We start from the raw sequence: 17,250 nt of genomic DNA, 5'->3' as shown, positions 1-17,250 counted from the left end.
ATGGAAAGTTTGTGGCCGCCCCGCATAGAGGAAGTTAATCAGCATCATTTTTCCCACAGCAGGTGCTCACTTCATGTCTCTGTGTCACATTTTGGTAAGTTTCACAATATTTCAAACTTATAATGAATTATTGTACCTGTCAAGGTTGTCTGTAATCAGCGATCTTTGACATTACTATTCTGATTGTTTTGGGGTGGCACAAACGAGGCCCATAAAAGATAGCAAACTTAACAAAAGCGTGTGTTCTGACTTCACCAACTGGCCATTTCCCCATCTCTCTCCCTCTCCTCATGCCTCCCCATTTCCTGAGACCAACAGTATTGAGATTAGGTCAGTTAATAATCCTACAATGGCCTCTAAATGCTCAAGCGGAAAGAAGAGCCATGCATTTCTCATGTTAAATCGAAAGTTAGATATGATTAAGCTTAGTGAAGAAGGTGCATTGAAAGTTAAGATAAGCTGAAAGCTCGGCCTCTTGTACCAGTTAGCCAAGTTGTGAATGCAAAGAAAAAGTTCTTGAAGGAAATTAAAAGTGTTATTCCAGTAAATTAGCATACAAATGATAAGAAAGTGAAACAGCCTTATTGTTAACTACGGAGAAAGTTTTAGTGGTCTGAATAGAGCTGATCAAACAAGCTACAACATTCCCTTAAGCCAAAGCCTAATCTAGAGCAAGGTGCTCACTCTTTTCAATTCTATGAAGGCTGAGAGAAGTGAGGAAACTTCAGAAAAACCATTTGAAGCCAGGAGAGATTGGTTCATGAGGTTTAAGGGAAAAAGCTGTCCCATAACATGGAAGTACAAGGTGACGCAGCAACTGCTGATGTAGAATCTGCAGCAAGTTATCCAGAAGATTTTGCTGAGACCACTGATGAAGGTGGGTACACAAAGTAACAGATTTTCAATGTAGACACAATATTCTTATACTGGAAGAAGACAACTAAAGAGGAAAAGTCAATACTTGGCTTCAACTCCAGATAAATAGATATTATAAATAAAAAACAATCACAACTTCTGAAAATGAAAGACACACTTAGAGAAACGCAACATACACTGGGAAGTTTCAACAATAGGCTCGAGCAAGTAGAAGAACGAACTTTAGAGCTTGAAAATGAAGCTTTCAGATTAACCCAATCTGACAAAGACCAAATAAATAAATAAGTAAACAAAGCCTCCAAGAAGTTTGGGAGTATTAACAACCCTAAGAATAATTGCTGTTCCTGAAGAGAAGATAAATCTAAGAGCTTGGAAAACTTATTTGAGGGAATAATCAAAGAAAAATTCCCTGGCCTTGCTAGAGATCTAGACATCCAAATACTAGAAGCTCAAAGAACACCTGGGAAATTCATTTCAAAAGGATAGTCACATAAGCAAATAGCCATCAGGTTATCTAAAGTCAAGACAAAGGAAAAAGCTTTAAGAGCTATAAGGCAAAACATCAGGTAACGTATAAGGGAAAACCTAACAGATTAACAGCAGGTTTCTCAGTAGAAACCCTACAAGCTAGCAGGGATTGGGGTCCTATCTTTAGCCTTCTTAAACAAACTAATTATCAGCCAAGAATTTTGTATTCAGCAAAACTAAGCTTTATAAATAAAGGAAAGATAAAGTCTTTTTCAGACAAACAAATGCTGAGAGAGTTCACCACTACTATGCCAGCACTACAAGAACTGCTAAAAGGAGTTCTAAATCTTGAAACAAAACCTTGAAATACATCAAGATAGAACCTCCTTAAAAGATAAATGTTATAGGGCCTATAAAACAATAATACAATTTTTAAAACCAAAGGTATTCAGGCAACAACTAGCAGGATGAATAAAATAGCATTAATACTTCACGTGTTAATACTAACACTGAATGTAAATAGCCTAAATGTTCCACTTGAAAGATACAGAATTGCAGAATGGATAAGAATTCACCAACCAAGTATCTACTGTCTTTAAGAGACTCACCTAACACATAAGGACTCACATAAACTTAAGGTAAAGGGATGGAAAAATATATTCCGTGCAAATGGACACCAAACTGAGCAGGAGTACCTATTCTTATATTAGACAAAACAGACTTTAAAGCAGTAACAGTTAAAAAAGACAAAGAGGTGACTGGGCACAGTGGCTCATGCCTGTAATCCCAGCACTGGGAGGCCAAGGAAGGCAGATCACCTGAGGTCAGGAGTTTAAGATCAGCCTGACCAACATGGAAAAACCCCGTCTGTATTAAAAATACAAAATTAGCCTGGCATTGTGGTGCATACCTGTAATCTCAGCTACTCGGGAGAGTGAGGCAGGAGAATTGCATGAACCTGGAAGGTGGAGGTTGCAGTGAGCCAAGATCGTACCAGTGCACTCCAGCCAGGGTAATAAGAGCAAAACTGTCTTAAAAAAAAAAAAAAAAAAAAAAAAGACAAAGAGGGACATTATATCAAGAGAAAAGGACTAGTCCAACAAGAAAATATCACAATCCTAAATATATATGCATCTAACACTGGAACTCCCAAATTTAGAAAACAATGGCTGAAGATTTCAACATTCCAATTTTAGAATTGGACAGATTATTGAGACAGAAAATTAACAAAGAAACAACTAACTTAATCTGAACTGTAGACCAAATGGACCTAATAAATATCCACAGAACACTTCGTCCAATGGCTGCAGAATACACATTCTTCTCCTTAGCACATGGATCATTCTCAAGGAAAGACCACATATTAGATCACAAAACAAATCTCAAAAATTTCAGAAAAATTGAAATAATAACAAGCATCTTCTCTGACCACAATGAAATAAAACTAGAAATCAATAACAAAAGAAATTTTGGAAACTATACAAACACATGGAAATTAAACAATATGTTCCTGAATGACTAGTGGGTCAATGAAAAAAATTAAGAAGGAAATTGGAAAATTTCTTGAAACAAATGAAAATGGAAACACAACATACTAAAACCTATTAGACATAGTGAAAGCAGTACTAAGAGCAAAGTTTATAGCAATAAGTGCCTAAATCAAAAAAGCAGAAAAACTTCAAAGCTAGACAAACCCAAAATTAGTAGAAAAAATGAAATAATAAAGATCAAGCTTCTCTGCCTATGGAGTAGCCACTTTTTTATTCTTTCTTGAGACAAAGTCTCCCTCTGTGGCCCAGGCTACAGGTACAGTGGCACCATCTCTGCTCACTGCAACCTCCACCTCCCTGGTTCAAGTGATTCTCCTGCCTCAGCCTCCCAAATAGCTGAGATTACAGATGCATGCCACCATGCCCAGCTAATTTTTGTATTTTTAGTAGAGATGAGGTTTCACCATGTTGTCCAGGCTGGTCTCAAACTCCTGGCCTCAAGTGATCCACCTGCCTTGATCTCCCTAAGTGCTGGGATTACAGGTGTGAGCCACTGTGCCCAGCCCCTTTACTTTCTTCATAAACTTGCTCTCACTTTACTCTGTGGACTTGCCCTGAATTCTTTCTTGCACAAGATCCAAGAACCTTCTCTTGGGGTCTGGATCAGGACCCCTTTCCAGTAACATCTTTCTGGTGAACCCCAAAGGGATTGATGCTGAGGAGACCCCTGACCCAAAGGAAATAGACTGCTGCACTGATTGGCCAGCTTTAGGTAAGTTGGGTGCATTCACCCAGGTAAAGGATGGGATTGGATTAGAGGCCCAAGTTAGGGGACTTAGAGTCTCTCCTAAGACAGAGAGGATTAAAGTCCTTAATAAAAGGCAAGAACACTCTAAACCTGGGTTCAAGATCCAATTTAGGAAGGTTAGAGTCCTTTTTAAGGTTAGAAGTTAGAGGCTTCTCTCACTAAGTCCCTCTGCATTAAGAATGGGTTTGGGACTAAAGGATGTTAACTGCTGTTCTCTTTGGATTAATCTGCTTTGTATTCTTTGCTGACAGTGATGGGTGACAGGATTAGATATGTACAGCACTGAGGGACATGGGGAGCTTTTACTTACCGTTGGAAATATATAATTAATTTAAAAAGTCATAATAATTAAAGGAGCTTTTCAGTATTTAGCCAAATTCCTTATACTGGATAGGCAGTTACTAGTCTGAGCTAAGTCTGCTTGATTCCCTGTCGTAACAAATTTACAGCCCTAACACATTTCTTCATGTCAGTCAATCAACAAACACTGAGACCTTCCTTTGCAAAACTGCTATGCTAGGCATTATGGTTGATATAAAGAAAAAAGTTTACTTAGGGAGCTTACAATCTAGCTAGATGTTATATACTTAGACAAAAATAATGTAAAATAGAAAGAAAGCTGTAAGAGTGAATGACATCTACAGACAAGCAAAAGTGGATTTATAGGATAGTCATTTGTATCAGGTAAACAAAGAGGTAGTTTTGTGGATGAAGCAAGGATGTCTAATCTCAGAACAAGCAGATGTACCTAAATAATATAAAGGTAAATGTCAAGGTAGTAACAACCGTTGGCATGCAGCCAATCCCTGTGCAGAGTCGTGATGGCAGTGTTAATCCACATATTCAGACGTGCATGCTCTTAGACAACACCTCAGAAGCATGATGGGACATTCGGGCATGCCTAGACTGAGTGTTTGAAAACATATTACCAAAAAAATGGATGCAAACGGTGTCTTGGCTCAAGGGAAGGCATGATAAAATCTCAGTAAAAGATTTGTAAGATTTTCCCTAGTCCAAAAAAAGTTCATGTCCATAGGTTGCTCTCTCGGTCAGACACAAATATCTCGGTAAGCACAAATATCTGATCCTCCTATCAAAGTGGTTAAGGAGAACATGACTCTCATGGGGTGGCTAGAGGGCAAGGGGAAGTGTCAGGCTCTGGCTCCACAATCACCCTGTCTGAAAACAGAACTTTTGCCTTACAGAATTGAAGTTACCCTTCCAGAAAATCTGAGAAAAGTCTTCAGGAAGGAAAGTGAGGCCTGATGTGAGGTATGAGTAATTAAGAGCATGTAGAATTCTACAAGGGGGGAAAGAGGGGTCAAAATATATAGATATGGCCTCCAGGGCTCTGTTTGGCTCTTACTAAGACATTACTTGCTCCCTTCTACCAGCCCAATCCGCCTCCTGCCTCACCACTACAATCTGCAGAGCTAAGCCTGGCATGTCCTCTATTCCTTTCTGTTTATGTGAACCAGCACCAGAGGTGCAGGCCTCCAAGGTCAATGCTCAACATCTAGACCCCTCTTCCTCTATGGCTCAAATCGGACCCAATTTCTCATACTCCCGACTCTCTACTACTCCAAACTCTCTCTCTTCCGCCCTCTGAAGTCTCAAGGCTAGCCATCAGCAAAGTCTCTTTTACCTTTAAACTTTTCTTTGAATTGCTGGTTTTCAAAGTGTGGGCCGGGATCAGCAGCATCACATCACTTGAGAATTTGTTAGTTCTTTTGTCACTATCATCATCTGGAGGTATTTTATGTTGATTTGTTTTGAAATAAAAAACAATATAGAAAAGAAGTCATAGAGACATCCAGAGAAGTGAGTTATTACTTATCTAAGGAACACCACATCATTGTCATCTGTGAACTTTACACTGTCTCTACTCCAGGTGGAGTCATGGACCAGTGCCAGCACCCAAGCTGCCTGTGACTAGTCTTCAGGAAGACAAGTACGGAAACTGAAAATGAAGGGTTAGCAACATATAGCAAATTGACTGTGATATTAAGTCTTATTAATACAATAATAATTTATAATGGAGCCTGAAAAAGAATGGGGGGCAAATTCTCAGGCCCCATCCCAGACCTACTGAATGTGAATCTCTGTGAAGAGGGACCCAGTGATCAAAATCCTAACAAGCCCTCCAGGAGATTCATTAGTTGCTGAAAGGCATCTGCAAGGATTTTCCTTCCAAGATCTTCAAGAAACAGCCTCTGGTACTGCACTGATCACAACAGTGATCACCTCCCTTCTTGCATAGCAAGAAAAATACCCCTCCCATAAAAAATAATAAAATAAAATATCCCAGCCGAAAATATCAAAGCAACCACCTTTTCTACCTTTTACCTTCACCTCTCACTTCTCATGCCCATCCCCTTCTCTCTCTCTCTCTCTCTCTCTCTCTCTCACACACACACACACACACACACACACACCCCTCCTGAATCATCCAGTTTGAGTTTCTTAGAACTAATTATCTTTCCTTTTACCCTAAAACAATGATCTCCATATCTTGTTTCTTTTTAGTTCATGCTTCAAAAGCAAAAAAATAAAACAGACTTGTCAAATACATATATTTATATGAAGTATATACATATATGGCTGTAATAATATATTTTATACATTATAAAACAAAAACTAAGAATATAAAAAATTAGATATTGGGTAAAAAATTGTTAAATAAAAAAATGAGGAATCATCTTTATGCATCCAAATGATTCATATTGTGCAAATTACTTCAGGGACATTAGCTTTGAAGGAATCAAGAAATTGCAGGGTCAGGCAAGGCACAGTGGCTCATGCCTGTAATCCCAATACTTTGGGAGGCAGGAGTTCAAGACCAGCCTGGCCAATGTGGTGAAACTCCTCTACTAAAAATACAAAAATTAGCTGGGCGTGGTAGCGAGCTCCTATAATCCCAGCTACTTGGGGGGCTGAGGCAGAAGAATAACTTGGACCCAGGTGGCAGAGTTTGCAGTGAGCTGAGACCACGCCACTGCACTCCAGCCTGGGCAACAAGAGCAAAACTTCATCTTCAAAAAAAAAAAAAAAAGAAAGAAATTGCAAGGTCATGTTTCCACTACAAGTTTCTAGACCTACTACGCAGGCAGCACCAGAGATAGAGGTGTCCTCTGACTAGGCGTCCAAGTAAATGTTTAACGACCAAATCACTGAGAAAAATCCCCAGCTTGAAACATTAGTGACTGTTAGTGGCTGCTTTCAAGCTGCCAACCTGATGCTGCTGAACTTGGGAAGAGATGTGCACGACCATCTCTCACAAGCCAGCCAAGCCAGTTCCAGCACTGGATTCTTGTGCCCACACTTTCTCGATTAAGGCCTATTTTTCAGTTAATTCCCTTTCTTCTAGGGAACTGATTTTCTAATTAGTTCCCTAGAAGAAAGGGAATTAACTGAAAAATAGACCTTAATTTAAGCACTTTCTAATTAACTTGTTCTTTTAAAATTTCTCAAAGTCCCTGCTATGGAGGTGGTGGTGGATTCTTAGTCTCTCTGGCTTCAGCAGGGGTCTCCAGGTCTAACAGAACAGCTGGCCAGGCCTGGGAGCCAGATGTTCACCTGGGATTTGTCCACCTGTGGGCAGAGAGGGGACAGATGGAGAGAGAAGTGGTGACAGCAATGCCTTGAAAATCCTCACCACCTGGCCCTGTGTCAACCACAGGGGCTAATGCAAATACGCCCAACCTATACAAAGGGGAGCTGGGATTTAGGTCCCTCCAAAGCCCAGGCTCTTTAACTCCAGCAGCATCTGCCTACCTACCTACCTCTCCCCCTCCCAACATGGAAATCCCAAACCTGACAGTAGTGAGTATGTAGGAGCTCTTTAATTTTCAGAGCTAAGTCAAAGTTAAAAAACATTAGTTAACATGACCAGTTACTAATGTGAATTGAGCAATTGCTAGGTACCAGGTCCGGTTCCAAGTGCTTTGTAAAGTATATACTATGAACATTCCCCTTTTGCAGATGAGGAAATGGGTTTGGAAAGGTTAGACAACTTGCTCTAGGTGACAGAGCTAGTGAGAGGCAAAATTTGGATTTAAACCCACTTAGGCTGACTCTAGAACCTGCTTTCTGAGTGTCTCATGTTCTACTGCCTGTCTCTACTATCTGATGTCTTCAGGGTGTCAGGTGGGCTCTGTCTGGAGTAGAAAACCCCAGAGAAGTGTGTCCCTGTCCTCAAGATGCTTCCAGAAAATGTACAGGCTCCTTAGGAAAACAAGACTAATGCAAATGAAGTAATTAGAAAATCTTAGCAGACAGCCTGTAATTAGCTGTAATGTAATATCCCCCACGGCTAAGAAAAGTGCTTCCTAGTGAAAGCCATGAGACCTAACCCCTGCCTCCAGAGCTATAATCACTCTTCTAGAAAATCAGAATCTAGGTCAGACAGGGCCCTCGGCCTGCAATCTGGTACTGCAATTCTCTCTCCCAAGGAATCCCCCCGTGACCAAATGGCATATCCATAAAATAGCTATATAAAATGCATCATATGCACAGTTTTTTTCCGGTGTTCTTTTCAAACTAATGAAAAAATATTTTTAAACCTCTGTTTAAAAAGTCCTGGTTCTGAAGTACCACAAAAGCCCTAAGTGTGGGCTCTTGTTTTTCACCCCACCTTTTCTGTTGAATGGTATCAATTCTTTGAGTTTGCCCACTGCAGTCCATTCTAAGCCAACAAGATGGTGGAAAAGTGGATCCACAGAGCAAGAGAAACTTCAGAATCCCAAACTTGTTCCCATTCCTATCTTGTGGAACAAACTACCCAAAAACGTAGTGACTTAAAACAGTAACCATTTTATTTTTTATTATTTTTTAGAATTCCTTTGAGTGACAAGTTCTTAGCTGGGTGAGTGTATTAGTTTGCTAGGTCTGTGTAACAAAGTACTACAGGTTACAGAGTAAAGTAACATAAACAACAGAAATTCTTTTTTTTTGTATAGTTCCGGAGGCCAGAAGTCCAAGAACAAATTGGCAGCAGGGTTGATTTCTTCTAAGGCCTCTCTCCTTGGCTCGTAGATGGCCACTTTTCCATGCGTCTCCACATGCCCTCTGTGTGTGTCTGTGTCCTGACTTCCTCTTCTTACAAGGACACCAGTCATATTGGATTTGGGCCTACCCATATGACCTAATTTTACCTTAATAACCTCTTTAAAGCTCTGTCTCCAAATAGTCACATTCTCAGGTGTTAGGGACTAGGATTTCAACCTATGAATTTTGGGAAGACACAGTTTGGCCCATAACAGTGAGTTTTTTGCTCCTTGTGGCATGCACTGATGTCATTCAGCTTAGTTGGCAGATGGGCTAGTCTGGAGGGTTCAAAATGGCTTCAGTCACATCTGCAGCTTTGTGGGGATGGCTGGATTACAAACATGCACCACCATGTCCAGCTAATTTTTGTGGTATTTTTAGTAGAGACAGGGTTTCACCATGGTGGCCAGGCTGGTCTTGAACTCCTGATCTCAAGTGATCCACCTCAGCCTCCCAAAGTGCGGAGATTACAGGTGTAAGTCACTAAACCTGGTCATGGGTAATTTATTTGTAAATACAAGTTTGAATGGCTCATATTTCCACAAACTGTACAGGAAGCATGGCAGCATCTGTTTCTGGGGAGGTATCAGGGAGCTTTTACTCATGGCAGAAGGCAAAGCTGGGGCAGGCATCTTCACGTGACCTGAACAGGTGAAAGAGAGAGCGAGAGAGGAGGTGCCACACACTTTTAAACAACCAGATCTTGTGAAAACTCTATCATGAGAGCAGCACCAAAGGGATGGTGCTAAACCATTCATGAGAGATCCACTCCCATGATCCAATCACCTCCCCCAGGCCCCTCCTCCAACCTTAGGGATTACAATTGAACATGAGATACGGGTGGGGACACAGATCCAAAGCATATCATTCTGCCCCTGGCTCCTCACAATCTTATGTCCTCACATTGCAAAATATGATCTTCCCTTCTCAACAGTCCCCAAAGTCTTAACTCATTTCAGCATTAATTCAAAAGTCCAAAGTCTTATCCAAGGCAAGGCTAGTCCCTTCTGCCTATGAACCTGTAAAATCAAAAACAAGTTAGTTACTTCCAAGATACAAGCATTGGGCAAGTACTCTCATTACAAAAGGGAGGAAATCGGTCAAAAGAAAGGGCATATAGGCTCCACGCAAGTCTGAAACCCAGCAGGACAGCCACTAAGTCTTAAAGCTCCAATATAATCTCCATTGACTCCCTGTCTCACTTCCAGGGCACACTGATGCAAGGGTGGGTTCCTGAGGACTTGGGCAGCTCTGCCGTTAGGATTTTTCTTTTGTACCACATGGCCAGGCTGGATATTTTCCAAACTTTTACACTCTGCATCCCTTTTAAATGTAAGTTCCACTTTCAGATAATTTCTTTGCTCACATATATGAGTTTAAGCTGTTAGAAGCAGCCAGATTATTTACTGAACACTTTGCTGCATAGAAATTTCTTCTGCTAAATACCCTAAATCATCACTCTCAAGTTCAAAGTTCCACAGATCCCTAGAACAGGAACACAATGCTGCCAGGTTCTTTGCTAATGCATAACAAATATGACCTTTGTTCAAGTTCCCCAAAAGTTCCTCATTTCTGTCTGAAATGTTCTCAGTCTGGATATCATTGTCCATGTCACTATCAGCATTTTGGTCACAACAACTTAACAAGTCTCTAGAAAGTTCCAAATTTTTTCTCATCTTCCTGTCTTCTTCTGGGCCCTCCACACTCCTCCAACCTCTGCCCATTACCCAGTTCCAAAGTCACTTCCACAGTTTCAGGTATCTTTATAGCAATGCCCCACTCCTCAGTACTAATTTTCTGTATAAGTTAATTCTTATCCTGCTACAAAGAAATACCTGAGACTGGGTAATTCACAAACAAAAGAGGTTAAATTGGGTCATGGTTCCACAGGCTGTACAGGAAGCCTGGCAGCATCTGCTTCTGTGGGAGGTATCAGGGAGCTTTTACTCATGTGTAAAGGCAGAGCCAGAGCAGACATCTTCACGTGGCCAGAGCAGGGGAAAGGAAGAGTAAGAGGGGAGGTGCCACACACTTCTAAACAAGTAGATCTCATGAGAACTGTATCAGGAGAACAGCACTAAAAAGGTAGTGCTAAGCCATTCATGAAGGATCTACCCCATGATCCAACCACCTCCGACCACACCCCATCTCCAACGCTGGGGATTACAGATAAACATGAGATTTGAGTGAGGACACAGCTCTAAACAGTATCAGCTGAGATAAATCAGGCTGTCTTATATAAGGCAAGTTCCAGAAAACAGCACCACAGTAATCCATCTTAACTCTACCTGAGATCAAAAGATACTAGGATATCCCCCCAGATGAGCTCTGTTTATGTCCCTTGTGGAAGAAAGGCCAAAAAGTCTTCAAAAGGACAGCTTAAGTTCTCAAATGGTAACAGCCACACCTGTCTAGACACTAATAGAAGAATCTTCCAATTGACCACTTTGAACAGCACCATGGAGGAGACGTTAATTGAATAATAAAACAAGAAGAAGCTATGGAACGGGCTAGGACATCCAGAATGGGAAGGCATGGTTTGGGGGTTCCCTACTTAGACTTCTGTGTGGACTGTATTTATTGTTCCTTCTTCCACATCTTAGTCCATGCTCAATGGCTGGAGTGGCTTATTGGGAAGGATAGAAATGAGAGAAGTTAGTTAATGAGCTCTTAGAGAGAGCATGATCATCCATATCCAGATAATCAAAGACTGCTAAGACTGAACCTGATTTTTTAGCAAAGGACCTAAGAGTTTTGAGGTGGGGAATCCTAAGATATACTGAATTAAAATGGAACATGGTGGTTCATCTGAAATTTGCCCTTTAAATCTCAAATGGAAGTTATAAATGTAACGGTTCTTTGAATTCACAAATTCTGCTTCTTACAACATGTTCTCTTTACTACTCCTCGTGTACCCTGAGATTAATTTATCCTACCTAGACCTACACAGTCTCTCTCCTATAGTCTTACTGCATACTAATTGAGACCTAAATTATTAAGCTTTTAATAAATGTGGCAAGGAGAAACTTCCTAGATGTGGAAAATCTGGTCTTAGCCCTCATTTTCCAGGTGAAGAAACTCAGTGGTGAAGTGATTTTCCCAAGGTTATTCAACAAGTAAGTCCCATCTCAAGCCTAAGCTTCACAACCCTTCTCTATCAACAAACAATAAATATTTCTTTCTGTTTCCTATTTCTGAACCTTTTTAGTGAAATATTACAGCATGAGATGGTGACATTTCATAGCAACATTTGAATGATTTGCTATTAGTCTGGTAATGGAAAACATGCTAATGAATATGTATGTTTATATTCATATATAATTGAAAAGTCAGCAACTTGTCAGCAAATAGTAGACAAGTAGAACAGATCAGAAGTACTTGGGAAACCTCCAGTCATAAAGAGTATTTTCTGAGTAAAATAGAAACTCATTCTTTCCCCATGGCAACCACCATGGGAAGAGAACTTCAGAATCCACCTGGAGACCCAAGAGGCAGCTTTTGAGCTTATCTGCGGTGGCTCCAGGACCCTAGGGCATCTGACACAAGCAGAAAAGGAAGAGAAGAGAAGCTGGTCCTGAAACTGTGACTGCAGTAACAATTTGCTTTTGCATTTGAAGTGGACAGCTCCCTTACCAAGCAGAAACAAAACTGTCTCACACAAAGAAAGAGTTGGTTCACAAAAGAGATAATTAATAAATAAGCTTTGCTTGGTTTTGTGTTTTGGTTGTTATTTCTTGGGCTTAATACTGTTTGAAGCAATAAGCAATGGTGAAAGAATTCTATGTGGACAGGTCATTCTCATCTTTGGCCACACTTCTCTTTGTTGGTTGAAGGGTATAAAACACTTTTTTCTGAGGGTTGTAGAAGGAATCAAATTAGGCAGAACATGGATTTGCTTATTGGCCACATGCAAGGCACAGTGTTTCTTACTCTGAGAGATATAAAGATGAATTCAATGGAAATTCTGCTCTTGAGAACTTATAGTTTGATGAGAGAGTCAGGCTGCACAAATAATTAGCTGTATCACCAGGAAGAAAGTGAAAAATGACGGTATGAGATAAAAGATAAAGGACTAAGAAGATACAGGGGAGACTGTATTTCTAAAATAAAGAATCACAGCTAGGCACGGTGGCTCACGCCTGTAATCCCAGCACTTTGGGAGGCCGAGGCAGGTGGATTATCTGAGGTCAGCAGTTCGATACCATCCTGATCAACATGGTGAAACTCTGTCTGTACTAAAAGTACAAAAATTAGCTGGGCATGGTGGTATGCACATGTAGTCCCAGCTATTCAGGAGGCTGAGACAGGATAATCACTTGAACCTAGGAGGTGGAGGTTGCAGTGAGCCAAGATCACACCACTGCACTCCAGCCTGGGCAACAGAGTGAGACTCCATATCAAAAAATAAAATAAAATAAAGAGAATCTGTGTTTTTAGAGGCAAGGACATTTTAGTTGGGCCTATCCTAATGACTTCATTTTAACTTGATCATCTGCAAAGATTCTATTTCCAAATAAGGTCACAAGCTCATGTACTGGAGGTTAGGACTTCATATTTTTGGGGGGCTCAATTCAACCCAAAAAAGTTAAGTACGTATATCTTGTAGAAACGTGACATGTTCTAAAGGGATATACTATTGGAGTCATGGGGTAAGGCCACAACTGTGTGAATGGCAGTGGATTCTCCACTAAAGGAAGAAGACAATACACTGATTAGGCATCTTTGTAAAAGATGGAAACAGAAAATGGGGAATACAGGTCTGGATTGGGGTTGGTTCCTCTGTCTGGACTTCGACTTGGGCCTAGGCACTGTGGAATTGAGGCATGTGTGAGGTGTTTCTGAGTGGTAGAGAAAACCTGGCGTCTTCCTAAAATGGTGGTGGGGAGAATGGGTTCTGAGCAGAAGGCAGCCGTGTGGAGGCCAGGAGAATGGACTGGGAACTGAGGACTCTAAGAACAGTCCTATCTAGTATCCAGTTGTTACTGTTTATGTGAAAGTCCCTCTGTGACCCCCTAGCCTTAAGAAAAGTCTTGTTAAAGCCACACTTTGGTCTAACAGTAGAGGTTATGTTCATGCCTGGATTATAGTGATAAGGGGAGGTCCATGGGTATGTCCAAGGACAAAAAATTGCAGATGACAGTCTATAGTCACATTGGTTAAGTCATCCATAGAAGCCCTTGTGAGAAGCCCCCTGAAAAATTTCCAGAGAGCAGACTCTGGGCATTGTTATTGATATGACCTAATTTGTACCAACTTTTTGCTGAGATATTCACATTACTTACAAGCTTTGCTACTGACAGCTCAAATGACAGGAACTTTTTATCATTTTAGGAGCTGTTTTATATCATTAAAACCATATGCTGACAGAAAAATTCATTAAAGAAAAAAATAAACATTTCCAATAAACAAAACTCACTAATTTTGTAACTGCTCACATGATCATGGTTAGATTGCATGTATTTAGTGATCAGCCTTTCTTTAACTCTTTTTTTTTCCCAAGACAGAGTCTTATACTGTTGCTTAGGCTGAAGTGCAGTGGTACCATCTTGGCTCACTGCCTCCTCTGCCTCCCCGGTTCAAGCAATTCTCATGCCTTAGCCTCCTGAATAGCTGGGATTATAGGTGTGCCCCATCACGCTCAGCTAATTTTTGTATTTTTAGTAGAGACAGATTTCACCATGTTGGTTAGGCTGGTCTCGAACTCCTGACCTTGTGATCCGCCTACCTCAGCCTCCCAAAGTGCTGGAATTACAGGCACGAGCCACTGCGCCCGGCTCTTTAACTCTTAAAAATGAACACAACTGAGACCAGGGATGACACTTTGAGAACCACTTCACTGTCAAATGTGCAGTGTCCTGAGATTGATGGGGGCACTGTCCCCGGCAAGATAGTTCAGAACCTCTTCAAATCAGCTCATGCATAGCTGCCTAAGTCATTGCCATCCACTACTGCTTCCCATCTTGGGAAGAGTCTTGCTGTCTGGACAACATGGCTGAGTCTTCTGCTTTATATTATGACCTTACTGACATGTTCCAAATACTTTGGGTGAGAAAACTCTGTTAGATTTTCCAGTTAGCATGTCTGCCTGCTCTTTTATTTCTCTGACCTCAATATTTACATCATATGAAAGTAATCAAGCTGGTGATACCAGCAAAATTTCACACTACACACATTCTTAGTTATGAAACATTAGAAGAATTTTTTTAAATCAGGAAAATGAAAATGGCATTTGAGAGCTCCTCTTCTTTTCAACATAGTAGACAGAGGTTCTGGCCAGCACAGAAGAAAGAAAAAGAAAACAAAGTCTAAGTATTTGCTAAAAGTCAAACTGCCAGGCCCTCTCACTGGAAGAATTGCAAAATTGGTGTCTTTGGGTCTCTCCTCTTGAGCTGATTAGATTCTGAGAGAGGAACATTTCAAACAGCTGCTAGGGGTGGAGTGAGGGGTCCATGTGTCAGTGACTATCAGTTCTCCTCTTCAGTACTTGCCAGAACCTTCCAATTTGCCTCTCATTCCCTAGTTCTCCAATCCTTTCTTCACTTTAATAACCAGTTGCATTTTGGGAAGACTAGGGCAGTAGATCAGGGTCCTGCTCAAAGCTCAAACCACTGTCACCAATCCCCATATAACGGCTTCCACTCCTCACCAGCTCCAGAGCGATTTGGTACGGTTGAAACTTTCATTTTTGAGGATTCTGCAACATAAACTGTGATGTTTCCCTGGCTCCCCTGGGAGCAGTACTGGACGGCAGCAGTTCTGGGCAGCTGAACAGTGTTGTATTCTGTGTAGAGGCCATCCTCTTTCCTGAACTCTCTCCAGGTGTTTGCTAATGTGACCATTCTGGAACACATTTCCTGGTACATGTGGGAAAGCTTTGCTTTGGAAAGACCTTTAGGAGATAGGACCAAACTTTTCCAAAGTGATTTTACTAATTGCAGAACCATCCACAACATAAAAGAGATCCTGAATTTCCATGTCTTCTCCACACTGAGTATTTTGACTGGATCGACTTTAATGCCCAGCCCCTCGGTACAGTTTATCATCGGGTCAGCGGGTAAAATTAAATGATAAGTAGGACACGCTCTCCACACCCTGCATGAACAAGTTCCTTACACGCATGTTCTCATGTGCATGTTTGTGTGGTCGCAGGTCCTCCCTGACACAACCGGCATCAATCCATTTAGAATTATTGAGGTCAAATTCCCAGGAATTAAAAATGAAACTGAGGCCTCTGGGACTTGTAGTTCAGCTGGTGGAGGCTGCGCGCGGCTCTCTGGTATCTGTAGTCGGAAGCATTCTGCTGCGCATGCGGATGAGGGTGCCACGTGGACCTTTTGTCTTGCTCCGTTGTAGAGGCATCCGAGGCAGTGGTGCAGGGCGTGTCCATGATCTTCACCTGAAAGAAGTGGGAGCCGCTGGACCAGCCCCAGAGGACTCTGTACCGGGAGGTGACACCAGGGACCTGCAGACCCCTCTCACTGGGGCATACAAACCAGAGTTGATCTACCAGCTGAAGCAGTGGTAAAAGAGCGGAAGAGACCTTTGTCAAAGCAGCTGTCCAGGTGACAAAGTAAAAGTCATAGCCAGCCAGCCTTGTCCTAGGGAGGCTTGCTCCTGGAAAGCCTAACTCAGGGAGCCAGAAGTTCCTCCAGGTTGAGGTGAGTGTGGGAAAAAGTGGATGGAAATGGAGGAAGGGCGCTTGAGTCTGGTTACCGTCTCCCCTACGGAGACCTTCTGGAGGAAGATGAGCCCTAAAGGCAATGAGTTAGGGACAGGGGATGGTCCGCACTCATGCGTTTTACAGGATCAGGTTTCCACAGGAGACAGTCTCCGTGAATGTGACTCCCGGGGACCAAGTAAAGACACTTTGGTTGACGAAGGGAAGACTTACAAATGCAAGGAATGTGGGAAAGTGTTTAACAAGAACAGCCTTCTTATTCGACATCAGCAGATTCACACTGGAGTGAAGCCCTATGAATGCCAGGAGTGTGGACCTTTCATGAAAAGGTCGACTTCATTCGACACATGAGGATTCACACAGGCGAGAAGCCCTGTAAGTGCACGGAGTGTGGGAAGGTCTTCAACCGCAGGTCGCACCTCCTGTGCCACCACCGGATTCACACTGGAGAGAAGCTCTATGAGTGCAGCGAATGTGGAAAGACCTTCAACTGTCACTCTGTCTTCATCCAGCATCGTATGACCCACACTGGAGAAAAACCCTTTAGGTGCAAAGAGTGTGGGAAACCCTTTTACTACAACTCTTCCTTAACCCGGCACATGAAGATTCACACCGGAGAGAAGCCCTACAAGTGCAGTGAATGCGGGAAGACCTTCACCTACCACTCTGTTTTCTTCCGACATAGCATGACACACACTGCAGGAAAGCCCTATGAGTGTAAAGAATGTGGGAAAGGTTTTTACTACAGCTATTCCCTCACTCGACACACAAGGAGTCACACTGGAGAGAAACCCTATGAGTGCCTTGAATGTGGAAAGGCCTTTGGCTACCACTCTGCTTTTGTCCGACATAGTAAGATCCACTCTGGAGGAAAAAACCTTTGA

The 17,250-nt window shown here is 41.8% G+C and overlaps 1 protein-coding gene across 1 annotated transcript; it reads left to right on the top strand.

Annotated features, from left to right (window-relative positions):
* The first annotated feature begins 16,372 nt into the window (after nucleotides 1-16,372).
* ZNF80 (zinc finger protein 80) lies at nucleotides 16,373-17,250 on the top strand. Its single transcript, XM_012463901.3, is given in 2 exon segments — nucleotides 16,373-16,679; nucleotides 16,682-17,250. Coding segments are annotated over 2 exon segments (876 nt in total).

The sequence above is a fragment of the Aotus nancymaae genome, unplaced genomic scaffold (genome assembly GCF_030222135.1).
Source record: "Aotus nancymaae isolate 86718 unplaced genomic scaffold, 86718_ANA_hifiasm-v0.15.2.pri h1tg000011l, whole genome shotgun sequence".
Classification (NCBI taxonomy): Eukaryota; Metazoa; Chordata; class Mammalia; order Primates; family Aotidae; genus Aotus; species Aotus nancymaae.
The sequence above is the reverse complement of the archived record's forward strand: the minus strand, read 5'-3'. Positions and strand labels throughout refer to the sequence as shown.